This window comes from Cinclus cinclus, chromosome 16 (assembly GCF_963662255.1).
Source record: "Cinclus cinclus chromosome 16, bCinCin1.1, whole genome shotgun sequence".
Classification (NCBI taxonomy): domain Eukaryota; kingdom Metazoa; phylum Chordata; class Aves; order Passeriformes; family Cinclidae; genus Cinclus; species Cinclus cinclus.
In genome coordinates, this window is record NC_085061.1 from 12,628,897 (window position 1) to 12,655,234 (window position 26,338).

The 26,338-nt window shown below is 57.7% G+C and overlaps 2 protein-coding genes across 7 annotated transcripts; one reads left to right on the plus strand and one right to left on the minus strand.

Annotated features, from left to right (window-relative positions):
• The first annotated feature begins 923 nt into the window (after positions 1–923).
• On the plus strand, positions 924–20,780 carry CLCN7 (chloride voltage-gated channel 7). Of its 3 annotated transcripts, XM_062503713.1 has the most exons (27): positions 924–1,052; positions 2,012–2,023; positions 3,099–3,113; positions 8,200–8,238; positions 8,925–8,996; positions 9,222–9,287; positions 9,863–9,995; positions 10,384–10,493; positions 11,200–11,280; positions 11,660–11,722; positions 12,397–12,480; positions 12,626–12,719; positions 13,090–13,154; positions 13,609–13,725; positions 14,071–14,125; positions 14,630–14,690; positions 15,188–15,326; positions 15,567–15,660; positions 16,887–17,056; positions 17,367–17,418; positions 17,712–17,839; positions 17,980–18,065; positions 18,526–18,658; positions 18,754–18,813; positions 19,157–19,333; positions 19,440–19,520; positions 19,629–20,780. In XM_062503713.1, the coding sequence occupies exons 1-27, from the start codon at positions 924–926 to the stop codon at positions 19,713–19,715; spliced, it is 2,403 nt and encodes an 800-aa protein (XP_062359697.1). In that variant the 3' UTR covers positions 19,716–20,780. The 3 variants fall into 3 exon arrangements, with proteins under 3 accessions (XP_062359697.1, XP_062359695.1, XP_062359698.1); XM_062503711.1 differs by lacking the exons at positions 2,012–2,023; positions 3,099–3,113 and having other exon boundaries at positions 8,167–8,238; XM_062503714.1 differs by lacking the exons at positions 2,012–2,023; positions 3,099–3,113; positions 8,200–8,238.
• Positions 20,781–21,454: 674 nt separating this feature from the next.
• PERCC1 (proline and glutamate rich with coiled coil 1) lies at positions 21,455–25,866 on the minus strand. Of its 4 annotated transcripts, XM_062503521.1 has the most exons (5): positions 25,824–25,866; positions 25,254–25,427; positions 24,333–25,105; positions 23,896–24,074; positions 21,455–22,308 (listed from the first exon to the last, which is right to left on the minus strand). In XM_062503521.1, exon 5 carries the CDS (start codon positions 22,274–22,276, stop codon positions 21,581–21,583), a length of 696 nt encoding a protein of 231 aa, XP_062359505.1. In that variant the 5' UTR covers positions 22,277–22,308; positions 23,896–24,074; positions 24,333–25,105; positions 25,254–25,427; positions 25,824–25,866; the 3' UTR covers positions 21,455–21,580. The 4 variants fall into 4 exon arrangements, 3 of the variants coding, with proteins under 3 accessions (XP_062359505.1, XP_062359507.1, XP_062359506.1); XR_009933694.1 differs by lacking the exons at positions 21,455–22,308; positions 25,824–25,866 and adding an exon at positions 23,671–23,721 and having other exon boundaries at positions 23,896–25,105; positions 25,254–25,422; XM_062503523.1 differs by lacking the exons at positions 23,896–24,074; positions 24,333–25,105; positions 25,254–25,427; positions 25,824–25,866 and adding an exon at positions 23,456–23,485.
• Between the last annotated feature and the right edge of the window lie 472 nt (positions 25,867–26,338).

The window sequence follows — 26,338 nt, forward strand, 5'->3', positions numbered from 1 at the left end:
GCTACCTGCGGTCACGGCTGGCTCATGGTGCCGCTCCCCACACGAGTTGAATCCTCCCAGCGTGATGGGACACCCAGCAGGGAGGTCCTCTCAGGATCAGTACCATCGGAGGGGGGGGGAAAGGGAAAGGGTCTTGGCAGCCAGTACGGCAGAGGTGGGACCAAAGCCAGAGGAGGATGTACAGCCCATGGTTCCGATTAAAATGCTCCGAACATTAGAGAAACCTAATTTATTTCTGTCCCGCTCATTCACTGCAATGCTCGGTTCCACTCACAGCCAAGCAGGAGCGCCCAACACGGGCAGCCGGAGCGGGTGACGCTGCTCGTTCCCTGCGCCCGAGTCAGAGCAGGGGAAGCGGAGCACGGGACAGCCCGTGACCGGGTGAGCCAGCGCTGCCGGAGCAGCCGCCGCCGGTGCCGTGCGCTGCACCTACCCGCAGGGCTCCTCGGCGGGATAGGGCTTTGGCCCGAGCTGTGCTGCGCCAGGGGGCTCAGGCGAAGCACACTCGCTCCCGAACGTCTACTCTGCGGAATTCCGTGCCTGGAGAGTTGGAGCAGCGTCGGCTCCGGCCGTTCCCGGATCCCCGTGTTCCCAGAGCCCCGTGTTCCCGGGGACGGCGGGGCCGTGCTGAAGGCTGGGTGTGCGTGGGACAAAGCCTCGCGGCAGCCTCGTAACCTCTCGGGCCGCCGCCACCGGGGTCCTGCTTAGCCCATCCTACCCTATCCTGTTTCTTTCCGTTCCGTTCCGGCCCGCCGCCGCTCCGGGCGCGAGGGACCCGCCAGAACTACAACTCCCATGGTGCCTCGGGGCGCCGCGGCCGCCCTGACAGCCACGTGATGACGGTGGTGGCTGTCACATGACCGAGCGGCGGGGCAGGCCCGGCGGAGGAGCCGCCGCCGCCGCCGCCGCCGCCCCCGCCCCGCATGGCCAACGTCGCCAAGAAGGTGTCCTGGTCCGGCCGCGACCGCGACGACGACGAGGACGGGCGTGCGGGCGAAACCACCCCGCTGCTCAACGGTACCGGCCCGGGTGCGGCGGGCAGCGGTCGGCAGGTGGGTACCGCCCCCGGGAGCGGGGGGCTCTGCGCCGTCCCGGGCCCCTCTGTGGCGAAGGGAGCACGGAGAAGGCTGTGACCCCGCGGGGCGGGGTCGTGTCTGCGCCCCCCTCACTCCCGCCTTCCTTCCCTTGTAGTGTTTAACCGCGTTCCTTGCCCCGAGGCTGGGTGGGGGGCGGTCGGGGTCGCTCCCGGCTCAGGAAAGCAGAACCTGTCGGGCCCCGGGGAGGGGCTGGGGGGAGCCATGGCCGGGGCACTCGTGAGGGAAAGACTGAGCTGGGACTGAGTCAGTGCCTAGCCGGCAGTTGTGCGGGCCGGCTCCATGCCTTCTGCAGCCCTCGGCTGCTGCTCCTCCGCCATGGGACGGTCCCTGTTAGCAGGACCTTGCGCTGGGCAGGGCCCTGCTCCTGCCCTCTGGAGCTGCTCTCATTCAGAGAATTAAGGCATGGATTGGGTTAGAGGAGATCTGAAAGCTCACCCTCTTCTACCCCCTGCCATGGATAGAAACACCTTCCACTGGACTAGGTTGCTCCAAGCTCTGTCTGATTTGGCTTTGAACACTTCCAGGGATGGGAGCACCACTTCTCTGGGAAACCTGTGCCAGGGCCTCACCACTCTCATTAGGAAGAATTTCCTACTGACATCTATTCTATTATCCTTTTGTTTAGTTTGAATCCATTCCCCCTTGTTCTGTCTGTATATGTCCATGTAATATTAATTTGTACTAAATGACTTTCTGTTAAAAAATGTCTTTTTGTGAGAGCTTGTTGCCTGACATGCTGCTGCTGCCCAGATCAACAGGTAGGGCTCAGACAGAGGAGCCTCTAACACTGGAGTGGTGGAGTGTGTCCTGTGGGATGTATAGAGCTACACTGGCAAAAAGCAGGTCCAAGGTGGGCCGTGTTACAGAGGGAGGCCAGTTCCTTCTGGCAAGTTAATTTGGGGTAATTAAGTAAGGAGAGCTCTCCAGTGTACCCTTAGGCTGTACCCTTGCAGTCTCTCCCCCAAATGCAGCTCATTGAAGAAAACTGAGGCACTCAGCATCTGCTCTAAATTGAAGCTGAGGGCAAGTGCTGGGCTGTGGTATGGATGGGATGTCAGGATGGAACCACAGAGCGCTTTTGTGCCAGCACCAGGTGGGACAGGCATTGCTTCCAGATGGCATCCTCAAAATGCCTTTAGGGAGTTCTCTGGGAGACTTGAGCTTAGATAGGGAGAAGCAGTGCCAGATTCTGGCAGCTGTTAGCAGGGATGTCTCACCCAGCACGATTCTGTGCTGCCCTGCTCCTGGGCAAGTCAGAACAGCAGGCTAATTAGAGGGAAATGCAGGGCTTGTTAGGCTGGAACAGCCTTGTGTAGTGCTCTGGGAGCAGGGAATGGCAGCTGGAAGGAGGCAGCTGTGCCACGGTAGCTATTCTGGGGTGAAAATAAAAGTAATCCTCCTGGGCAGTGCAACAGGACCCAGTACATTTGCAGCACATAGGGAATTCTGCAGGTTTGAAGTGTGTTAGAATAGGGATTAGCCAGATCTCATGGCTGGGGGTCATTAGGAGGGGGTTTTCCTGGTTTGGAAGAAGTGCCTGAGGCCTTCTGCAACAGGGGCAGTTGGAGGTGGACTCCCAGCCCTACCAATGTGATTTATTGTCACTGTGTCCTCTCATAGTGCAGGCAGCTCAGGTCCCAGCTGGTGACATAGCACTATGTGGCATTTTCCTTGGCAAGGGAGCAGAGGGAGTACCTTGCTGGAGCTCCAGACCACACGTGCCCCTGGCAGTGGCAGTTGGGTTGTCACTGTAGAGCTGGGGTTGTATTTTGGTGTCGGGCAGCTGCCTCTCCCTTTGCCCCAGATGATTTTCAGTCAGGTGGAATGAAGCAGGAAGGCAGAACAGCTTTGGCAGAGAAATAAAGAGAAAATGAAGCTGCTTAGCTCAGGGGAGACTTAAACCTGGGTTGTGGTAATACAATAAAAATGTCCCCTAGCTGAGCTTCTTTCCTTTCTCATGTACTTGTTTAATGGAAATGAAAGTGATCTTAGGGTGACCAGAGGAAACATAGGTCTGTAGCTCCCCAGGTGACAGCTGTGAGGGACTGAGATCAAGTTCTGGTGGGCAGGAGGTGAAGAGAGGCTGGATAAACACACCTGTGGCCATAGAGGGGGTGTTGAGAGACCTGTCCCTGAGGTCTCCTCTGGTTGGGGGCTAGCTGAGCTGACTAAGCCTTCATCCTCTCACCAGGGCTTTCTGGTGCTTCAAGCATATCAAGAAGTGAGAGGCAGCCTGTACCTCTGAGCATCACGCCTGCCGTGGGCTGTCCCTTTCCTGTGTTCTTGAGCCATGTCTGTTGATTCTCAGGCTGGGAAGTGGGTGGGAAATTTTAGTATGAGCAGCCAATTTCCATCGTGAAACATTTTTTGTCAAATAATGTTTCTCCTTCGCTACCATCAAAGATATGCTGTCAGATATTTGTGCTGAAGTGCTTTGACTTTGGGATTGGTTTAATGCTCCTGCTTCAAAGGGTGCCTGGAACAAGGGGTCACCATCATGAAGACCAGGCTACTGCTGGGCAGGTTGTCCTTCTCAGCCCCTGTGTGTTTATTCTGCATCTCTGGATGTTACTGGTCTCATTTTCCTTAAGTAACGAGGTACAAAAAAGTGGCCAGGCTGTAATCAAGAAATCTTGGTGGGAGGAGACAGAAAAAGAGAAGTGTGAGTGCTGGATGAGCCCTCATTCCTGGCAGATGGGTTGCAGATTGCACACCCCAGATTACTGGCAGAGAGACTGCTTGTCCCTGCTCTTGTGAGCCTGGAGGTGACTGCCCTGGAGAGCCACTGCCCTCGAGTGGTGGCAGGAACTTCTCCCAGCACAGGAGCTTCAGGAAATTTTCTGTAGGTTGCTCAAGCCATCAGGGACTGTGGCAGTGCTTCATCTTTGTGCTGCTTCTGTTCCAAGAGAAAGGCCAGGGTAATGGCAGCATTTCCCATCCTCGTGGAGGTGAGGGTCAAGGAACAGCTGTGCCCTGGGAGTGGAGCAGGGGCCTGGAAGCAAAAGCATAGCCAAGTGGTGACACATTGGGGAGAATCCAGGTGCTTTCTCCCCTCTTATGAGCTTAGAGGTAAAGGAGCCCTGTTCTCTCCTGCTGTGAAGTGTTTTGGGGATGATAGTGGGTTGGTTTGAAGCCTGTCTCAGCAGTGGCTGTGTGTCACAGGAGGGGGGTTTCAAAAGCCCTGCAGCTCATCTCCCCCTTTCACTGCTGGAGCTGGGGATAGGGTTCGTGTGCCAGGGACACAGCCTGGAGTCTTCCACCCAGGCTGGTACGAGGGACAGTGTTGTGCAGCCAAAAGGTCCTGGGGGCTGGAAATCCTCTTCCTTCCCTCCTACAGCTCTTGTAGGCTCGTTGTGTGGTCTGTGCTGGGTTTTATCTCATCAATAACAGAAAGTCACATGCTGCCAGTTCATTACTGAGGGTGGCACGGGACCCACAGGATGTCGACAAGGGACAGTGTCTAGGAGGGATCTCCTCATTTGGGTCATGTCCTGAAGGGAGGAGTCTCACTGGCTCGCTCATCCCTGTGGAAATGGGCTGTGGAGCAGAGTCAGACACTCCCTATGGATGGTTCTCCAGAGCAATGTTTGGGGGGCATGGTTTGGTTGCTGTGCACGCAGCCTGGGTTGGATCATGGAGATAATGCAGTCAGGGCATGATTAGAAGGTGGTAGTTGAGATCTTCTGCTGGATTTTTTTCATGTTGAGGTTGATCCTTAATTTGCTCTTGCTGGGCTCAGAGTGGGTGCCAGCATGACAAAGGGGAAAGGAACCTCAGGAGTCCCTTAGGGGGCTAGAGCTGGGGGCTCTAGTCCAGTCCCTGCAGATCCCTGAGGGACACACCCAGAGGGGCTTTGGGTAACTACTCTGCACCCTATTTGGTCCCATGTTCAATGTGTCACCAGCCCCAGGGTGAATGTTTGGGTCTGATATCTAAGCAGAAGTTCCCTTACTGCAGTTTATCCACTACTTCTTGTCCCATCAGTGCAAAGCTTCAAGGGAAGTTTGCTTTTGTTCTATCTGTAACCTGTGTTGGGTGTTTGGAGATGTGATGAAGAACTACCTGAGAAGCACCAGCTTCTCCTTATATATCTTGCCATGTGTTCCAGCCCCCCACTCTCTTGCTGAGCTCACTTTCTGTGCCTTTTCTGTGCCAGGAAGCCCAAACTGGATGCCAAGTCCCAGGTGTGCTACTGCAGGTGCCAGATGGAGATGTGGGATCCCTTCCCCAGACCTTCTGGCAGTGGTTTTGCACCACCCAGGAGGGGTTGACCACCTTCACTCCAGGTGTGTGCCACTGGCACCTCTTCACTCACCCACCAGGTCACTGCAAGACTTTTTCAGCTAGGCTGCTTGCTGACCCCTGGGAGTCATCCATCCCAGGTGCAGGCTTTCTTTTTGCCTCTGATGAATTTGGGGGCTTCCCTGCAGCCTGGTGAGGTCCCTTGCCTGCCAACATTCCTGCTTACTAACACTGATGATAACTTATTTTGATTCAAACCAGGGCTTCAGGCATCACTTTGCAGAGCTCAGAATGAAATTACCACCCAAATGGGCTGAGGGCTGGGTGTTCATGTGCCACTGGCAGAGTGAGGCTCAGCATGTCCCAGAGCCTCTCCTAGGGCAGGAGAGCTGTTGACCCATCTGTGCTCTCTGGGTTTTGGCAGCAGTGCATGTTTTTATGTGGAGATAATCACAGCACAGTCACACAAACATCACACGTACCCAGGATCAGCAGCTGCCTTGGCTGAGTTTGAAAACATCCCAAGGAGGGCATTGCTCAGTGAATCTTTGAGCTGTGCACAAATAACCTTTTCTCTTGGGTCCAGGCTTCCTGAATCTCTCCTTTTTCTCTTATCATTCTTGGGTGCTGCTGGAAGTAGCTCTTTCCTGCCCTCTTGGCATGTGATCCCCTTGGTGGGTGAGACAGGAGCTGGGCCTCTGCTCGCAGAGGGGTGCCAGGGCTTAGGGGGAGGATATTAAAGATATGCTGCATGTCTAAGGAAGTTCAGCTTCAGGTTCCACTGCACCTCCTTTCCCTTCATCTGTGCTTGTGTCCTGGTGCTTAATCGATGGGGAATTGAGCTGCTGTGCCCTGGCTGCTTTCTCCACAGGGGAGGAGGGTGGGATGTCACTGATTCAGCTACATTTGGTCTGTCTGCAGACCCCATAGCTAACAGAAGGATAATTTTCCCTGAAGGGCTGGTCCTGCCTGAGGTCTTATACAAGGGACATGGCATGAGTGGTATTTTCCATGTCCTTGCCTTGATCTTGCCCTGGATGTGTGGCACCTAACGGGAACCTTAAATCCTTGTGCTTCCTCAGTCTAGGTGGGGTTGTGTTCCTTGGCAAGGTGTCAGCTTTGTCCCTCCGGGTTTCAGGGCAAGGAATGTGTCTTTCCCCCTCCACAGGATGTGGGGGGCCTGGCTGGGACCTCAGCCTGCCACTAGAGTATCTGGGCACCAGCAGGCACTGGAACAAGCAGTTCCTGTATCCAGCTCATGACCCTAAGTTCCTATCCAGGGAGGTGACAGCTTTGTGTGCACCCAGCTCATAGAATTCCACAGTGATCTGCTCTGATTGCTGGAAAAAGGGTCCGCCTGGATCCTTTTCACTGGGGTTGTGGAGCCATCATGGACCAGAAACAAAGCCCAGGCTGGTTTTGCCAAACCACTGTCTGGAAATGGCTCTATGGAGCACGTTGGGCTGGGGCTGCTGGGGGCTAAAGGGCACTGGAGAGGGTTTGAGACGCTGGGGTAGAACCCAGCTGCAGGTCAGGGAGTGAAGGATAATGTGGAGCAGAGGGAGAAATGGGAAAATAGGTCAGGCTGCAAACACAAAGGGATATTTTTCCTCTGCAGTGACGTGCAGGGTTCCCATCAGCTCTGGCCTGCATGTTCCAGACAGGGTTGGGGGGATTAAAGCAGCAAGGGGCTCAATCTGGGACCTTCCAGCAGAGAGACTGACGTGCCAGAGCCTTGCTGTTGCTCACCATCCCTCTTTTATCCTCCGGTTCTTTAACCCAGCAGCTGGGGAGGGGTGAGGCTCTGAAGGGGAAGATCCTAATGCTGAAGAGTGATGTTTGGGCTGTGCTTAGGGACAGTGCTCAGATCTTTGTGCATCCCTGTGTTTCACAGCGACTGAGGGGTGACAGCAGCCCGCCTGCTCCAGCTGGGTCCTCTTGTGGCGCTGCTCAGCTGCAGCCTGAGCCCCTGCTTGCCTCTTCCAGGAGACAGAAGTGCCCCAGACAGTCAAAAAAACTCCCATGCTATGCAACTATGCTTCTAGTAGGGAGCCTGAGTGATCACCAGTGAAAGAACCTGCTCCCTAGAGGGAGATGCAAGTGCTGCTTCCCAGCATCACACTGGGGCCGGCTCAGAGAGACATCGGAGTCCCCAAAGCTGTGCAGGAGCAGTGTGCCCACTTCCTCCTGTCTCCTGGATGGCAGCCAGCCTGTCTGTCACTCTGGTCCCAGCTGCTTGGGGGGGTGACAAACACGCTGAGGTGATGTGCTCCTCTCCCTGCTGGGAACTGCTGCTGTGGAGCAGATGGCAGAGCCAGACGTGCCCTCAGCTGTCCCTTGCTGCTGGCTGGGCCTGGCAGCTGAGGGCACGTCATGGTGAGCTTGTGGCTGTGGAGGTTGCGTGATGTCCAGGGGCTCTGTCCCTCCCCAGCCTCAGGGCAGCATGGAACGTGCTACTCAGCACAGGTTTGCTCGGCTCTGCACCAGGAACTGCGCTCCGTACCAGGGGCTGGTGGTGGCCAGCCCCCAGCTGCTGGCTGGCACCTCCCCAGGTGAGCTGGCTCTGCCAGCTGACAGGTTGGAGCAGCTCGCCCAAATCCTGCTGCTGCTGCCTCTGCTTCCCTCCAGGATGTTGGATCCCACAACCTCTGTGTGTCCTCTGAGAGCAGAGTGCTGCGCTTCGGGGGGCTCTGGCAGTGGCAGGCAGGCAGAGCTCTGCAAAAGGGGCAGAGCACGAGCATCTTGCATGCCTGCTCCTTCCTCCTGAGATACTTGAAGTGCATTCAGGAGAGAAATGAAGTGAACTCATTTCCCCTTCTCTCCTCAGCTCACTCCTTCCCCCTTCCTGCGCATCGGGCAGCTGAGCAATGTGGACCTCAACGAGGACATCCATGAGCTTGTGAGTGGCACAGAGAGGGGCCTGCTGTGACTGAGACCCCTTCCCTTCTTCCAGTTACAGCTGCTGCTGTTCCTTCCTTCACATTCAGCTTGTTCCACAAGGACTCCAGCACTTCTTCCTGGGCTGGGTGACCTCAGTGGCAGGGGCAGCTGCTGCTGCCCCAGGGGCCCCTCTGGCATCCTCAGTAAATTCCCTAATTCGGACCTGGGAGCAGCTTGCATGGTCAAAAGCGTTTGGGAAACAGAATTTGGTTTCTGCCCAAAAAAATGGGTTTGCTTGAAATAGCTCCTTGCTTTTGGCCTAAGGAATTTCCTGCCAGGGTGAAAGGTTGCCCTCCACTGGAGCATGGATTTGCTTGGATTCAGTGCCAGGTCAACATGGCAGTGTGGTACCCAGCTGGGCAAACCCTCCACCTGCTCCTGGGGAGACATCCTGCCCGGGGGTGGAGGGGTGCTTGGTGAGTGTGCACCCGTGACAGCTAGTCCAGCTGCCTTAAATCCCACACATCCACCAGCTGGTGGAAAATCATCCCAGATCCCTGCCAGATTCCAGGCAGCCAGGCAGCTTGCACCTGCAGTCCTCTATGCATCTCCTGAGCACCAAAAGGAGTTAAACTCACAGTTGTATGTGAATAGGAGGGCTGGACTCTGACCTGACCATCCTAAACTGTGCATCACATCCAACAGGAGACAGAGGTGCCTCGGCAGCGTCCCAACGAGATCCCCCACAATGAGAAGCTCCTGTCACTCAAGTACGAGGTTAGTGTCCATCTCCCCCTTCTCAGGCCTGCCCTCTGGGATGCAGCAGGTGAGGTATGAGGGTCAAGGCTTCACAGCTGCCCAGTGAGGGTGGTTTCAGTGTAGAAGGAGTGGAATCAAGGAAGAAAATAACAGGAGCAGAGTGAGGGGCTGAGGGCAGCACTCCCCAGCATGGGTATCTCTTCACCTGTTAGACAAAAACAGCATCTCCCTTTCCCAAACTAGAGCTTGGACTATGACAACAGTGAAAACCAGCTATTCCTGGAGGAGGAGAGGAGGATAAACCATGCGGTGAGTCTGGCTGGGCTGCTCACAAATCATCACAGGTGGGGTGGACAAGGGAAGCTGTTCCTCCTTACTGGCTGCTGGGGGGCTTTGTGCCAGAGGAGGTTGTGCTTAAAGCCTAGGTTGAGCTGGGATGGGTTTATGGGCGCTTGTGACAAGCTGTGAAACCACAGGATCAAGGACCCAGCATGAGGTGGTTGGAATGGGAGCTAATCTGGGTGCATGTAGTGGCATTGCTTGGTGGCATGGGGCAGGTCCCTGAGCGGAGGGACTTCTGAACTCATGTGAAACATCTGCCCCGGGGGCTTTGGGAATCTGTGCCCCAGCAAGAATACCAACAGGGTAAGCCTAATGGAGGTCAGGAAGCTGGAAAAGCACCTTAGAGATCCCACAGAAGTACAAGAGCACTGCTTAAAATTAGTAAATTATGTCCAGGCTTGGCTGAGTCAGCCAGCATTGGTGTTCCCTGGCTCTCAGAGCTTCCCGGGCTTGGACTGCATTAGGGAAGGTGGCAGGTGTGTTGGGGTCCCCTCGATGCCAGGCTGGATGGCAGCAGGGTGTGAGTTCTGTGTGCCCTTCAGGCTTTCCGGACAGTGGAGATCAAGCGCTGGGTCATCTGCGCCATGATTGGCATCCTCACTGGCCTCGTCGCCTGCTTCATCGACATCGTGGTGGAGAACCTGGCTGGGCTCAAGTACCGTGTGGTGAAGGACAGTATCCTCACAGAGCAGTGGCTGCTGGCCAGCTGGGACTTCTGGGATCTCCTGGGAACTGTGAGAGGGGTTGTGGGGGAAGAGGGCAGCTCTTCCTTGCTCCAGTTTGGTTGCACCAACTCTGCTGCCCAGCTGCTCTGCAGGGCTCAGCTGTGTCTGGGCACTGCTATAACAGAGGAGGCTCATTTCAGCTGCCCTGGATGCTCTAAGTGACAGGGGGCTTGGAGCAACCTATGAAGTGAATGGCATCTCTACCCGTGGCAGGAGTTTGGAACTAGATGTTTTTTAAGGTCGCATCCAACCCAAACCATCCTGTGATTCTGTGAGATGCTGTGGTGGGAGGGATGGTACCCAAGCAATATTGGACTTTCCTTGAGCTGCTACCCCAGACATCGACAAGTTCACAGCCAAAGGGGGCCTCTCCTTCTCCCTGTTACTCTGGGCCACCCTGAATGCCAGTGTGGTGATGGTGGGCTCTCTGATCGTTGCCTTCATAGAGGTGAGAGCTTGGAACTGTTTTGGGTTCTTTACATGGGCAAAACAGGGTCACGTTTCCAGAAAACATGCAGGATTTTGTAAACAGTGAATGTATTTCTGCCAATTTGGCTCCTGGTAGCATGTTCCTTGGTGCTGGCTCCGGATGTGCTGTGGGTTTTCTGTGGGGCTATCAGACTGCCAGGATGTGCTGGCAGCCTGGGGCAGAGGCTGTGTTCCAGCCTTGGGGGGGGGGGGGGGGGGGGGCGGGGGATGTAGCTCTCCCAAGCCTTGGCCCTAGCTCAGCCTCTCTGTGTTGGGTGTACTGAGTACCAGCAGAGACCAGTCTGGCTGGATGCCTCAGGGACAGCCTCTAGAGGAAAAGCCAGAGACTGGGATTCCCTATGGATCACTCTAATCCACAGTGTCTTCCTTGTGGCTTTGCCCTTGCTCTCCCTGGCCACCAAGTGTGGTGACCTTTCTGTAGCTGTGACAGGGTAGGGGAACACCTAGGTGTCTCCAGAAGCCCAGCCAGCTCCTTTTCTCTGTCACATTTGCCCTTAGCCTTGAGGGAGGCACCCACTTCCTATCTCCAGAGCCTATTAATAAGCTTTGGCCTCATCTCAGAGCCACCCTGAGGGTGTGCTATGTATGCTCTGTGCTGAGAGACAGGGGGAAGGTGGCTGGTGTGTCCCCATCCTGTGTGTGACAGCTCTCCCTGCTCCCTGCAGCCTGTGGCAGCTGGCAGTGGCATTCCCCAGATCAAATGTTACCTCAATGGCGTGAAGATTCCACACGTCGTCCGGCTCAAGGTAGGAAGCAGGATGTGGTGAGATGGCCTGGGTACATTGTGTCCTCCTGGAGTGGTCTCTGCCCACATTGTGGCACAGCAGAAGCTGGCATGAGCTCCCAGCTCCATAGCTGTTTCCCCCCAGTGCCCAGAGGTTAAATCTCCTGCCTGGGACCAGCAGCTGGCACTGGGAAGAACAGCTTTGGGTAGATTTTTGCTCTGGCCAAGAAAAAAATTGACCAACCCTGTAGCCACAGTGAGGGGGCTGAGAACCACGAGTTCCCTGGGGTTTTTGGCTCCTGCCATGCCTCAGGGCCCACTGGGTCTGTGTCTCCTGTGGCTACCATGGTCATGTTCCTCGTGCCACCGCTGTGACATGCTGTGCCCTTCTCTTTTTGCAGACCCTGGTCATCAAAGTCTGCGGGGTCATCCTCTCGGTGGTTGGTGGCCTGGCTGTTGGGAAGGTGATGTGCACAAAGTGCTCTCTGACACACTGCTTGGCATGTTGAAACCTGCTGCTGGTGCTTGTGTCACAGCCTGTCACTGCTCCTGTTCTGGGGGCAGAGTGCTGGGAGCCCTGCGGTGACTTCTCAGTGTTATTCCCTGGTGTCTGCTGGCCAAGGTGGCTGCAGCACTGCCAAGCTTGGGGAGATCCTGGGGCACGTGGTACCACTGTTCCAGCCTTTGTGTGGCTTGGCTGAGGGCAGGAGAGCAGCAGCCTCTGTCCATCAGTGGTTGTCCCTGCAAACAGTAGATGGGGGAGATTTGGGTGCCCCATTGGGACCTTTCTGGCTTGCTGGGATTGAAAGCAGGCAAGGAAGCACTTGTTGGTAGGCAAGGGAGTCACATGCTAGCATAAGGATTTCATAAAACCGTGGAATGGTTTGGGTTGGAAGAGATCCTAAAGATCATCTCATTCCAAACCCCTGCCATGGGCAGAAACGCCTTTCACTAGACCAGGTTGCTCAGAGTTCTCTCCAACCTGGTCTTTAACGCTTCCAAGATGCAAAGGGGAAAAACGTCAAGGTCTGTATTTCCCTGAGGGAAATACTCCCATCCAACTTCAGGACTGCAAGCTGGTGAGCAGCATTCACCCTGTTCTTCCTTCCCTGATCTGATTCTGCTCTCTGGCCCCTAGGAAGGACCCATGATTCACTCTGGATCTGTGATTGCTGCCGGGATCTCCCAGGGAAGATCCACATCCTTAAAGCGAGACTTCAAGGTTAGTGTTGAGGTCCAAGGGGTTGTGCTGCATGTGCCCTTCTGTGCCAGACCAGGCTGTTCCCACTGGTGCCTTGGCATCATCCATGTCATACCTAAACTCAAGGCTGTGGCCAGCCCTAAAGCTGCCTTCACTCCTGTTTCAGATCTTCGAGTACTTCCGCAGAGACACAGAAAAGAGGGATTTTGTGTCGGCTGGAGCTGCCGCCGGTGTCTCAGCTGCGTTCGGTGCCCCTGTGGGTGTGTGTCCTGGCTCTCTGGCACTGAGCAGTGCTTGGACATGGATCTCCTTATGAGGCTGCTCCCACTTGTTTGCAGGCAGCTATTGAGATCTGCATAGGGCACTGCAGGGGCCTTCCTGCCATGCCATGCAGGTGTTGGCCCTGCCCAAGGGCAAGGGGCTCATCTGCCTCAGATCCCAAATGTTGCCTCCCTGGGATGGAGAGTGGCAGTGGGGGGATTTAACTGATGGGGTGGTGGGCTTGCCTGTGAGAGGGTCTGGGCAGTGTTGTCACATGGCCTGGGGTGAATCTTGGGTGCTCAGCTGGTGCTGTAGCCAACGGGCTGTGGCATGTGCCCCTTATGAAGATGTTGTGTCTTGTGCTTGCAGGGGGTGTCCTGTTCAGCTTGGAGGAAGGGGCTTCCTTCTGGAACCAGTTCCTGACGTGGAGAATTGTAAGTGCTGGAAAGCAGTGGAGAGTTGCTGATGCTGGTGTGAGGCATTGCCTTTTCTGGGTGCCCTGCAGCCCCAGGCCTCCTGACACCCCTGCAAGGACCCATGGCTAGTCCATCCCAGGGAAGAGCATCCCAGCTCCCCTCCTGTGCCCTGCTCCTCCTGAATTTGGGCCTGTATGAGCTCCATCTTGCTGCCAGCTCCTTTCCAAGGAAGCTGCCTTGGCTGTGCCCCAGGGTAACAGAGGCAAAAGGAGAAGTGAGACCCTGGTCAATGTTAGCTGCCACAGGGAGTGTGGCCTGCTGTCCTGACCTGTGACCTCCTGTCCCCACCACACCATGGGCACCAAGCCCTGCCCAAGACCCTTTGGGTGGTTTGGGGTATTGCATGGGGCATGTGGTGAGGAAATGGGGCTGAAGGCATCTGGCAGTGACTCTGGGCTGCATCTCCTTCCAGTTCTTTGCCTCCATGATCTCCACCTTCACACTGAACTCTGTCCTGAGCGTTTACCATGGCAATGCCTGGGATCTCTCCAGCCCTGGGCTTATCAACTTTGGCAGATTTGATAGTGAGGTAGGTACAGATATTCTCCATGTTGGGCTCTGGTGAGGGGTTGGAAACAGCCATTAGCAGCTTTGGGGGCATCAAGTTGTCATTAACCTTGCCCAGGGGCTGAGGCAGGCTCTGCCTTAGCAGGCTGTGGGATCTGGCCAGATCTCAGCTTCACCAGCCCAGCAGAAGGAATTTCTGGAGGCTGTGGGCTGTTCAGGGGAGACTTTGGGGCAGCTCTTGGAAGCCTTGTGCCAGCACAGAGTTGTGCTGTCCCAGCAGTCTGTGCACTGTGCTGTCAGCACAGTGACTGACTGTGGGACTGCAGATGGGCCAGGAGATCTGAAACCCCTTCTTTCTTGCTTGCAGAAAATGGGCTACACAATCCAGGAAATTCCTATCTTCATCTTTATGGGAGTGGTTGGTAAGAGAATGCTGCTGTCTCGATTTGATTAGTCTGAATAATTTCCTCTGTTCCCTGTCTGGGTCTAAAAAGCTTTGGCATCCAGTTTCCTGGGGAAAATGGGGAATCCATTAAGTTTTGGAGCAGAGGCTGCTTGTGGGGCTTATGCAGGGATGAGAGCTGGATCCTGGCCCAACCCTAGCAGCAAAGTCAAGTCCCTTTAACCCATGTTGAGCAGGGTCAGTGTGTTGCAGTGCTGGGCAGCCCCTTGCTCCCATGTGAGCTGCCCTTATCCCCATGGGTTTGGCTTGTCCTTTGCCTGCCTAGTGCTAAGTGCTAGCACTGTGACATTGGCCCCTGGCCGCCTGCTGCTGGTGCCAGGTTCTGGCTGGCTGCAGGGACAGCATCCACATGTCCCAGGGCTGCTGGTCACTCTGGCTGGGTTGTGGATAATGTTCAGAGGTTCCTTGTGTTGTGGGCAACCTTGGCCCTGCATGCTGAGCTTTTCCTCTCTCACGTTCACAGGTGGGATCCTCGGAGCCCTGTTCAATGCCCTCAATTACTGGTTGACCATGTTCCGTATCCGGTAAGAGCTCACAGGTGGTGAAGGGGATTGATGTGAGTTGGCTGGTGCCTTCTGCATCCCCTCAAAGTGGCATTCCCAGATGGGGCAAGGCTGTGATCTCTTACTTAATGTGAGCAACAGCAGTTCCTGAAAGATGCCGCATGCTTCTCGCTGCCTGTTGCTGAGGCTGTGACCCGCAGCATCTCAGCACTGCTCTGACCCTGCCAAGTATTTCCCTCTAGTGACTGGAGGGCCCAGAGAGGTGCAGACATTGCAGACCTGACTGTCATGTGCTCTGAGAGGACTAAGAGGAGGGAGAGAGCTGCTAAAGCCAGCTGAGACCAGTCTGGCCCAGCCAGTACCTGTCACCAGCTTTTCAAGCAGCAGGACAGCCTGGCAGGGTCTGGGCAGGGAGCAGAGGCAGCCAGACTGTCATGTGCCTGATGTGACATGCTCAGCCTGGGGCTGATCCTGCCCACACTGCTGGTACCACCCTCATTCCTCTGTTCTCTTCACAGGTACATCCATCGGCCCTGCCTCCAGGTGGTTGAGGCCATGCTGGTGGCAGCAGTGACGGCGACGGTGGGATTTGTCATGATTTACTGCTCAAGAGATTGCCAGCCCATCCAGGGGAGCTCCGTGGCATATCCCCTGCAGGTAGGACATGATGCAGAACAGCATTCAGAGTGGGGGGTACACTGGACCTGGCGGCCTCAGCAGGGAGACAAGACTCTGCTGGGTTTGGGACAGTGGACCTCACAGTTGATGCCCTCCAGTGCAGGCAGAGCTGGAGACCCAAGAATGCTGTAGGTGTCCTCCCTGCCCAGGGCTGCCTCCTCACTGGCACATGTCCTCCAACCTTCCCTGCCACTTCTCTTTCTTATCTTGCCTTTTCAGCTTTTCTGTGCTGATGGAGAGTATAACTCCATGGCCACTGCCTTCTTCAACACACCCGAGAAGAGCGTCGTCAACCTCTTCCATGACCCTCCAGGTCAGTGTACCCATCAGTGAGGCCTTGAACGTGAGCAGAGAGGGTCCACGTGTTCCTTGACCCCTCCTGGGACAGGGCAGAGGGTGATCAGCCCATGAGGGCTTTATAAAAGACGGTGCTGCAGTGGTGCAAGGAGGAGGGATGGGTGGCACTTCTGAACTCGGCCAAAGGGCTGTGGCATTGGAAGGCTGTAGGGCCAAGGACCTGGTTTTGTTTGTGCACATTTACAGGCTATGTTGCTTCTGAGTTGTGTGAGAGCATGTCTGACCCTTGCTGTCTGTCTGAAGTTTGTTCTGGAAATGTTGCTGGGATGTTTTCTTAATTAGCAGGGCCACTTGCCTCATAATGACTTTACCTTCTGGGAAGGTTGTGGAGGTGGATCTTGGGGTTTGGATTTGCTTGAGAAATGCAGTTTGGTTCCCAGGTCCTAGCTCCATTTTCCTTGCACCTGGTGTAACCCCAGCATCTCCTCTGCCTGGTATGGAATCTTGAGTTCTATGCCCTACTGCACGTGGGTGGGGAACAGAGAGATCCTCAGCCCAGAGGGTGCAGTTTGGCCACTCACAGCCAAGAGATGACCATCCTGTGTTCTGGGGCTGCTCCCTGCAGTGCTGGGTCCTCCCTGGCACAAGGCTTCTGTCTGAAGGAGGGGTTGCAAAGTACTTGTTTAAACTAGACTGGGCTACTCAGCAATCCCAAAATAGCACTTAGCCTGGTTGTGGGGTCAGCAGGGTCTCGCTGGGATGGCACAGCCTGTGCTGTCGGGCAGCATGTCACTGGCTGGAGCAGCTGTGGGAGCTGCAAGATGGAAGGGAGTTTGCAGGACCTGCCATGCTCAGTTGGTCCCAAAACTGACAGTGGGAGCTCTGTCCTCCCAGCCTTGTCCTTCAGCCCTGGCAGTCCCTCCCTTGGGGCTTTGAAGTTCATCATAGGAGTCTGGGAACCACAGGGCTGCGAGGAGATGAGTCACGAGATGGAGGGATGGAGTGTGAAGGCTGGGGGATGGCACTGGCTGGGTAGGGGGTGCTGGGAGGGGGACAGAAATAACCTGAAGGGCCAGTTTGAAAGGCCTGTGCTGCCAGGGCAGGAGGTACAGCCCAAGAAGAGGGGCTCTCACTGCTGGGAGTGTGTCGTGGGGCTGCTGCTGCCTGATCCATGGCCACAGCCCATCACAGTGTCCCCTGGGCCATGGGATCAGCACTGACTCTGTTCTGTCCCCACCCCAGGTTCCTACAACCCCATGACACTGGGCATGTTCACACTGATGTATTTCTTCCTGGCCTGCTGGACCTATGGCCTGACAGTGTCCGCAGGGGTCTTCATCCCCTCCCTGCTGATTGGGGCTGCCTGGGGGAGGCTCTTTGGCATCTCTCTGTCCTACCTGACCAAGGGCTCGGTGAGTCTTGGCTGGGAAGCCCTGGCACCCAGCCCTCCTCCCTCATTGCTGGACTGGTGGCATGTTCAGGCAGAGTGTGCCTGGAGCTGGCTGAAAGCTCTGAAGTGGGCTGGCTCCTCGCTTGATGTCTTCATGAGCTGGTTCTGGACCTCCCCATATCCCAGTGGAGCCCTGCCAGCAGCCAAGTTGTTCAGGCAGCCTCAGGCGCCTCTCTCTACTTTGGAGGGGGTTTTGGGGGCCAGGACTCTGACTATCTCTGAATGCCCTGGAGCCAGCAGGTGACTTGGCTCCTTCTGTCTCCTGTGTTCAGATCTGGGCTGATCCTGGGAAGTACGCCCTGATGGGAGCTGCTGCACAGCTGGGTGAGTTCCTCGTGGCACAGTGTTGGTTGGGGTGAAGATGTCCTGGGAAAAAGCACTCTCTGCTTCCCTGACATCTTCCCAGCTGAATCCCAGCCTGGCTGTCAGCTTCCTAATCACCCTGCCAAGTACAGGCAGTCCTGGGATGCCAATGAGGGCTGGGCTCACTCAGGGCACCCTTGGGCAGGCAGTCCTGATTCACTGAGAGATTCAGGCCTCTCAGATGTTCTGTGTTGCCTTCATTCTGTGTTTCCTTGCCCTGCTAAACCCCCAAAACCTCTGGGTGCCTCTGGCAGGTGGGATAGTGCGGATGACGCTGAGTCTCACAGTCATCATGATGGAGGCAACAGGCAACGTCACCTATGGCTTCCCCATCATGCTGGTGCTGATGACAGCCAAGATTGTGGGAGACTACTTTGTGGAGGTGAGGGCTGGTGTGCTCCCAGCACTGTGCTGCTGGGGGGCCAGGGCAGGCATGTCCTCACTCTGAGGGAAGGGCTGCTGCCTGGCTGTGCCCCTTGACACCTCACCAGGCTTCTCCTGATGGCTTGGCTTTTATTGCAGGGACTGTATGACATGCACATCCAGCTGCAAAGTGTCCCCTTCCTGCACTGGGAAGCCCCAGTGACATCCCACTCTCTTACAGCCAGGTAGGTGGGCTGGGCATTGCTGTGGCAGCAGCCTTTGGACCACACTGTTGGCCTGAGCTGGGAGTGGAGGTGGTGACCTTCTGGTTACAGGAGCCTGCTGTCCCCTGGTACCACAGCCCAGCTTCTTCCCCAGCTGGGATGTGACCAGCAGTATGTTCCTTCCTCTCTCCCTAGCAGCTTCTGCAGACAGGAGGCATCAGCACTGAGGAGTCATGTGTGGTGGGGGGGATATTTAGAGTGTGAAGGTGGTGAGGCACAGGTTACCCTGAGAAGCTGTGGCTGCCCCATCCCTAGAAGTGTCTGAGGCCAGGTTGTATGGGGCTTGGAGCAGCTTGGTCTAGTGGAAGTTGTCCCTGCCCACGGAAAGAGTTTGGAATGAGATTAGCTTATAGGTCCCTTCCCACCAAACCAAGTGTGTGATTGCCATGGCGCTGTGTTTCACCCAGAGCTTTCCCTGCAGGGAGGTGATGAGCACTCCCGTCACCTGTCTGCGGAGGATCGAGCGTGTGGGCACGGTGGTGGACATCCTCAGTGACACCTCCTCCAATCACAACGGTTTCCCTGTGGTGGAGAGCAACCCTGACACCACGCAGGTGGGCTGGGTGCCCCTGGGGAGGGCATGCAGCTGGGGTGGCCACACAAGGTCTGGCTGCAGTGTGGGACCCTCACACATGGTGTCCGGTTGCAGGTTGCCGGGCTGCGGGGTCTGATCCTGCGTTCCCAGCTCATTGTCCTGCTGAAGCATAAGGTGGGTGATACTGCATGGAGACTTGGTTGTTGTCTGCTGTCCCAGTCCTGTCTCAGGCCCCTTGCTGCCTGCCTTGCTTGGGAGGAGCTGGCAGAGGGTCTCTGTCATCTCCATCAACTGACCCAGGGGGATGGTGGGTGCTGCTATTCGGCGGTGGGGTTACCCCAGCATCATCCTGCACCCCACTGGGCTCACAAACCCTGAGTGAGTGGGAAACAGGCTGTGCTTCTGCAGATGGTTCATCTGTCCTACACTTCTGCCCTTTTCCCTCCCTGGCCCTGTGCATTGTGTTGGTGCCTGCGAGCTCTGTGGGATAGTCTCCAACCATTTCTTTCCTCCCAAGGTTTTTGTGGAAAGGGCCAACCTGAACCTGGTGCAGCGGCGGCTGAAGCTGAAGGATTTTCGGGATGCTTACCCCCGCTTCCCCCCTATCCAGTCTATTCACGTCTCCCAGGATGAGCGCGAGTGCATGATTGACCTCAGCGAGTTCATGAACCCCTCGCCCTACACCGTGCCCCAGGTAATGGCCAAGGACCACTCTGCGCAGCTCCCCAGGGATCAGGGTGGGCTGGGGGGGGGGCTGGCTGGGGGTGCTGCAGCCCCCCCAGCCCCGTTCTGCCTTGTAGGAGGCGTCTCTGCCACGGGTGTTCAAGCTCTTCCGAGCCCTGGGCCTGCGGCACTTGGTGGTTGTGGACAATCGCAACGAGGTGAGTCCCTGCTCACTGTGTCCAAGCAGCCTGGGCTCCTCCAGGGGCCACGCTGTCCCCAGGCTCTGTGTGCCCGCATTGGGCTGTACCCTGTCCCTTTCCTGGCAGGTGGTGGGAATGGTGACCCGCAAGGACCTCGCCAGGTACCGGCTGGGGAAGGAGGGCCTGGAGGAGCTTTCGCTGGCACAGACGTGAGGGAGTGTGGCCCAGCAGAGATGTGCCCCAGCCCCGAGGGGCTGGGCACCCCTTTTTGCAGGAGGTGGGGCAAGGAATGGGCCAGTCCGTGCAGGCATCACAGTGCCTGGAGCACTGGCATGGCCATGCTGCCCCGGCCCTCCTGCCTGTTGCTGCCTTCCCACATCTACTGACTCCTCTTGTCACCCCATCCTCTGCTTCCCTGAGGGATCAAAATTCAGCCTTGGCTCTGTTAGCTCCTGGAATAGGTTTTCCTTGAAGGTTGGGTGAAGGCTGGAGTGTTCCATGGGGAGCAGGACTGCCCTACTGAGCTGAGCACACTCCTCTGCCATGGCACGTGGCCTCTGTTGCCTCACCCAGTCTGGGCTGTCTGGGACTTAGCCCTGCCCTAGCTTCAGCTGCAGGGCCTGTGAGAGGAGCAGAGGGGACATCATGGGGCTTCCTCCCGCCCCAGGCCCCCATTCCCTGCTGCCCTGTGGTCCTGCTTGCTGGGTTGGGCTGAGCTCTGTGTTTGCCTCCGTGTTCCTTGGGACTGAGGCAGGGGATGTGCCCTGTTTGGCTGTGCAATAAAAGGGCTCCCCTGGTTCTGCAGCTGCTGCCTCTGGCTCTTTCTTGGCTCCCCCAGCCATTCCCTCAGCCAACCCATGTGTGGGGAGACACCCCTGGAATGTGGGGCAGGGATGGGGAGGGGAGAGCTGCCTGTGCTGGGGCAATGTTGGTTCTGCAGCCTGTGCCCCTCTGCCATTCCTGCAGTCCTCTCATCGCTGCTGCTCCCCCACTGGGATCCAGAGTCACTCCAGAGGTGTGTTCTGGCCATTTCCAGCAGCCTGAGCCCTTCCAGGCACCCTAAACCCAACTAACAGTCCTGGATTTGGCTGGGGATGGGAGCAAAGCCAGCCTTGACACCTCACTTCTCCCATCTTTCCTCATCCTTGCTCCTCTCCATGGCATTGCCCTGCCCCCTACCCTGGGACTGCCCCTGCCTTACTTGGACAGAGGCAGCCTGGTGCTAGGACAGGCTTTTGACTGCGGGATTTATGCTGAAATAAAGTCTGTTTGTACTTTTATTGTGGTACTGGTGTCTCTTGCTTCCCTTCTTCCCCTGGAGCCACTGTACAGGCTCAGGTGTCCCCTTGGGGCTGAACCGAACCCTGTCCCCATTCCTGCACAGGATGGGGTTGAGGAGGGGCTGCATCCTGGGTGCTGCCCCCCCCAGCAGGGCTCAAGGCAGGGGGTGGCTGCCCGTTCCTGGGTTCTTTTCCCTTTCAACACTAACACAAAGCCACCACAAAGCAGAGGATGCCTCAGCTGGGCCCTGGTAACAGCCAGGTCTGACCATGGGGGAAGAAGAACCAAGGAGAACCTTGCTCTCCTGTGTGGGTCCAGATCCCGGGAGCAGGGGAGCTCTAGGGCACAGTGGGTCCCCAGGCTCGTGCTGGGTCCCCGCTACGTGCTGACAGCCGGGTGCTTTATGAGGCCCCGCATCGCCCTTTGCCCTGGTGCGGCTGAGATAAGAGGATGGGATCCACCGACTTGGGCCACAGAGTAAACACGGGCTGCTGGCTCCTGCCGGCTCCTGCCCTGCTTCCCTCCTCTTCCCATTGCTGCTGGAGCAGCAGCCCCCGAGGGTCATGCTAAGCCGTGGCCCTTTGTTTCTGGCAGCAGGGACACCACTGGCGAGTGGCAAAGGACACGGCACACGCTGGTGCCTGGCGGGAGTCATTTATTCACTCGTCCCATCACCAGTTTCGACCCGGCAGCTCTGAGTGCCCTGGTGCTGGCACTGAGGCCACCGGGTTTATCATTAACTGGGTGGCACGTGGCGGGACCAGGGCCCCCGGGGCCACGGTGGGGCCGCAGTGGGGTCACAGCCCAGCAAAGGGCTCTGCCTCCAGCCCCGGGCGACCCAGCAACTCCTGCCCAGTGCCTGGCAGCTCTGGCCCTGGCTCTACTGTCCAGTTGGCCAGGAGGTCGCTGAAGTCAGGGGTACCAGTGTGGAGGAGGCTGGCGGGGCCTGGGCCTGGCTCTTTCCAGAAGGAGGGCGGCAGCTTCCGGCAGTGCATGGGGGTGATGTGGCCATACTTCCTCTCCAGCCGCTGTGTCTTGCCGCCGGCCACCCGGGCAGGCAGGCACCGGTGCACGCCATACTCAAAGAGCTCGGCCAGTGGCCCCAGCCTGTGTGTGGCCCCTGGGCCGTCCCGTGGGGCCGTTACCTCAGGCACAGCCTCAGCGCTCTGTGGTGAGCCGCAGTCCTCAGGCACGGGGCGGCTGCTGGTGGCCTCCTCCCGGCCCCGCCGCCCGAAGTAGCGCTGGATGTCACAGCTGATGAACTCTGAAAACTTGAGGAGACGCAGGGTGGTCTCGGCAGTGCTGGAGACACTGGCCAGCTCTGACCTCACGCTCTCCTCCACTGCTTCCACGTCGTCCTCCTCCTCTTCTTCCTCCTCTTCCTCAGAGAGGTTGGGGAAGTCGGGCTCAGGGTGCGTGGGCAGCAGGAGGCCGTGCGGGAAGGGCGAGGGCAGCCGCAGCTCGGCCAGGGGCTGGATGACACCCGCAGCCATGTCAGCGCTCAGAGGCACCCCCAGGACTCACCCTGTGGGCAGGGACAGCAGGGTCAGGGTGACGCACCCTGGTGCCAACCCTGACCCACTGCCCAGCAGCCCTGAGAGGGCAGGGGGCCATGTTGTGCCACACCATGGCCAAGGTGGGGCTACAAGGCTGCAGGGATGTCCCCTACAAGTAATGCGGTGTGGGACATGGGGTGTTGGGGATGTCCATAGCAAGCTATAGGAAAGAGGGCAGGTGTTCCCGCTGGGACACCCTCACTCAGCCCTGGGATAGCAGTCAGCAGGGGTGTCCCCATCAAAATATGGGATATGAGGCAGTGGGTGTGTAACCCTGAGTTGTGGGACATGGAGCAGCAGAGATGCCATTCCCCTACAAGCAACACGACATGGGACAGTGGAGATGTTCTAACTGAACCCTGGGACACCAAGCAACAGGGATGTCCCCATCAATCCATGGGGTGTGGGACAATGGGAATGTCCCCTAAGTCATGGGACGTGGGGCAACACGGATGTTTACACTGATCCATGGGACATGGATGTCCACACCAAGTCGTGGGATGCAGAGCTGTGGAGCAGAGGCGTTCCCCTTCACCCCGGGGCTTTGCACAGAGGTGAATGGGGCTCAGTGCCCACCCTGCCACTCAGGGTTCAGTGCCATAGAGCCTCATGCCCTGCCCACACAATGGCCTCTTGGGTTTCCCTGTGACAGAGTGAACCCACTGCCTCCCTGCCCTGCCCTGGTGGGCTCTGGCCACAGTTGAGATTTGCTCAGCTGGATGTGGCCCCTTTGTATCTTGTGCTATCTGCACTGAAGGGTCCCCAGCCCCGCCTCGCTGCAGGACATCCCTGGCCACGCTGAGAGAGTCCCAGGGCAGGAACAAATCCTGGGGAACCAGACTTGCTCCTCACACACCAAGCACGGTGCTGGGACCTGCACCCACCTTAAGATTGTCCTCGCCATCTCTGTGCGTCCCTCTTTGTACCGTCCCCACCGCGGTACCCCCGGTGCTGCCCCGGGGAGGGTTGTGAGGGGCTCAGCCTCAAGAGGCAGCGCACACCTCCGGGCTGCGGGGAGAGAGGAGCGGGGCCAGCACAGCCTGCCCCGCCTCCACCCTCAGCCGGAGAAAGCCCCGGGACAAGAGGGCATCGCCCGGCCCGCGGTTCTGCACTCACCTTGGCGCTGCCGCCCGGCCATGCATAGGCTCCCGCGCCGCTCCCCCTTCCCGTCCCTCCACCTGGGCCTGAAGTATTTATAGCGGAGCAGCGAGCTGACGGCTGGCAAATATTTGGTAGCCGTATTGTAATAGTAGACTCGGTAAACAGAGCCGGGGTTTGCTTTAGCACCCAGCAACGGGAGAGCGGCGCGGGGAGGGACGCGGGGACGGAAGGCAGGGCTCACCTTAATGGCTCACTAGCCAGGGGATTTTCAAGTGTTGTCCCTGTAAATTCACCTATTAAATCGGCAGCCCCAGCTGCCAAACTGCCCGCACACTTGTGCCGAGGGCTCTTATCTCCCTGCTGATTGGAGGCGAAATCAAGCTTTGTCAAATAGGCGTAAAATTAAATTTCATGCTATTTTGACTCCTGGAGTAGGGATCTTCTGAAGAACATACCGTTTATCGAGCGATGCCTCTGCAAACAGGGGCTGCCGCTGCAGTGGGCAAAACCTTTCCGTGGGGTACTCCAGGTGCTGCACCACCCTCGTGCAGGTTCAGACCCCTCATCTCCAGCCTTGTGCCCCTTTGAGGTGGATGTTGGGCTCCCTGACCAGCATTGGGAGCGGTTTTGGAACCTGTGGATGCAAAGGCAGACATGTCATGTGGGGAGTGTCTGGGCCAGCCCCAAGGCAGGGACAATGGCAATCAGCTCAGGTCTCAGAGAGGCTGTTCCAGAGGTGCACTTTCTGCCTTGGCAGTAGGATGTGCCAGCAGGGTCATCTGGGGCAGCACAGTACAGGGCCGGGGGACACAGGATGGCTCGGGATGCAGGACAGCCTGCTCCTGACAGCTGAAGGGCATGGGATGGCAGGGGCCTGACACAACACCCAGACCTTGTCACCAGTGTTGGGGACACTCAGGGAGTGGGACGCCAGCCACTGGGCTTGGGGACAGCCAGAGTCCGGCTCCAGAGCTGCCCTGCTCTCCTGTTTTTGGGATGACCGCAGCTCCTGGTGTCTCCCTCTGAGCCCTCCCTGCCCTGAGCACGGTGTTCTGAGGTGTCCAGAGTGCTGAGATGGGGTCCCCAGCTCCTGGCAAGGTGCAGCACTGGCGAGGAGAGTGTCCCAGCCTGGGCAAGGCTGTCACCCACACCGGCTCTGCAGAGCTCCCTCTCCTCTCTCCAAACGCTCACAGCGGCAACGCCGGGTGGGACCAGAAGCCACTCGGGCACTGCCGGGCAAACACGGTGGGTGGGAGCTGATTAGCCAGGGGCACCTTTCGGTCTGCTCCCTGGAGTCACCCACCCATTGTCACCCACCCACCCGGCACGGCTCGGCATTGGCACAGCTTGGCATTATCACCGGCTCCAGCCTGGGGAACCAGCCCTGGGAATCGGTCAGCCACCCTGGTCCCCTTCCAGGATCCCCAGGGAAAGGTGGCTTTCTCTGGTGTCCCCAGTCACCAATGCCCCAGGCTCTCCTCCTGCAGTGCAGGAGATGAGGAGAGCTCTCACAGCCTCCGAGTCAGTCTGGCCGGAGAAAAGGGCTGCACTGTTCCTTTGCCCAGGCAAGAAGGGTCCAGGCATGCTGGCGAGGAGGTCTAGGTGTGGGGAGAACACGACTCGGCTGCTGGCTCACAGAGTTGGGAATGATGAGGTGTCCGTCCTCTGTGGGAAGGAATAATGCACTTAAGAAACACCCAGAGCTCAGCAGGACCGTTCCAAGGGCGAGCAGCAGTGAAAGGAAACGACACTGCTCCTGCAGCAGGCTTGGGCATGTGCCTTCGCACACATTCGAGTGCCAGGGTGGCCATACCTGCTCCAAACTTTGCCAGCGCCGGGCATGAGGAACTCCCGTCCCACAGGAAAGGGATCTCCCGTCTGCAGAGACCCCCGCAGAAAAGCAGGGAAGTCTCAGACCCCACTCTGAGGTAAGGCTGATTCTGCTCACATGGACCACCGGAGCGGGGCTGGCTCACATCGTCTTTTCCTGAAAGCCAATGGAGCTTTAAATCTGGGGCAAAACCAGGCATAGCTACGGCAAGCAGAGCATCTTGTAACAGGGCTCTGGGTCTAACCCTCGCTGCCTTCGTAGCCCTCTGGCAGTAAAAAGAGCGGGTGGGATTTCTCCGGCACAGAGAACATCCATAGATCAGCCGAGGCCGGGAGCTCAAGGCGAAAAGACAAGAGGTAAAACTCATGGCAGTGATGCGAGCTGGAGCTGGAGCTCAGAAAGCCAGACAGGGAACGCAGCACACGGCAAAGCTCCGCAACAGCCCAAGCTCCCTGCAAAAGCACGGCCTCATCCTCCCGCCTGCAGCTGGGAGAACAGCCACGGACCGCCCAGTGCTATCCCGCCCGGTCCTCGGTCCTCTCCTGGCTGTACCCTGTGCAAGGCGGTTCGTCCCCTTCTCCATGCATCCATCCTGCCTCCTGGTGCTTCCGCCAGCCCCGGCCATGTGTCCTATCACCCCCCACCCCCAGCAGGGGCTTTCCTTGACCAACATTCCCCCTCCCCACATTCCCCACGGTGGCCCCGAGCTGCCACATTGCGGTGGGGACGGCCAGCACAGCCCGGGCCTGCTCCGGGCACCACCCCGGCCCCCGGGGGGGGCCGCTGCGGCCTGGCGACTGTGCCCGCCCCACGGGACGGCTGCCACGGCGGTGCTGGGGTCGGGGCCAGGGCCGGGGCCGGGGCCGTGCTGGGGCTGCCCCGACCGCGCCCCTCTGCTCGACCACGCCCCATGACGTAACAGACAAAGCTATCCGGTCACGCCCCTATGACGCCACAGACAAAGCTGTCCGACCACGCCCCTTGACGTCGCTGCAACTGCGCTCAGACCACGCCCACCAGCTCGCCCCTCCAGCCCCACCCCTCGGGGCCCGCCCCCTGGCGGACTA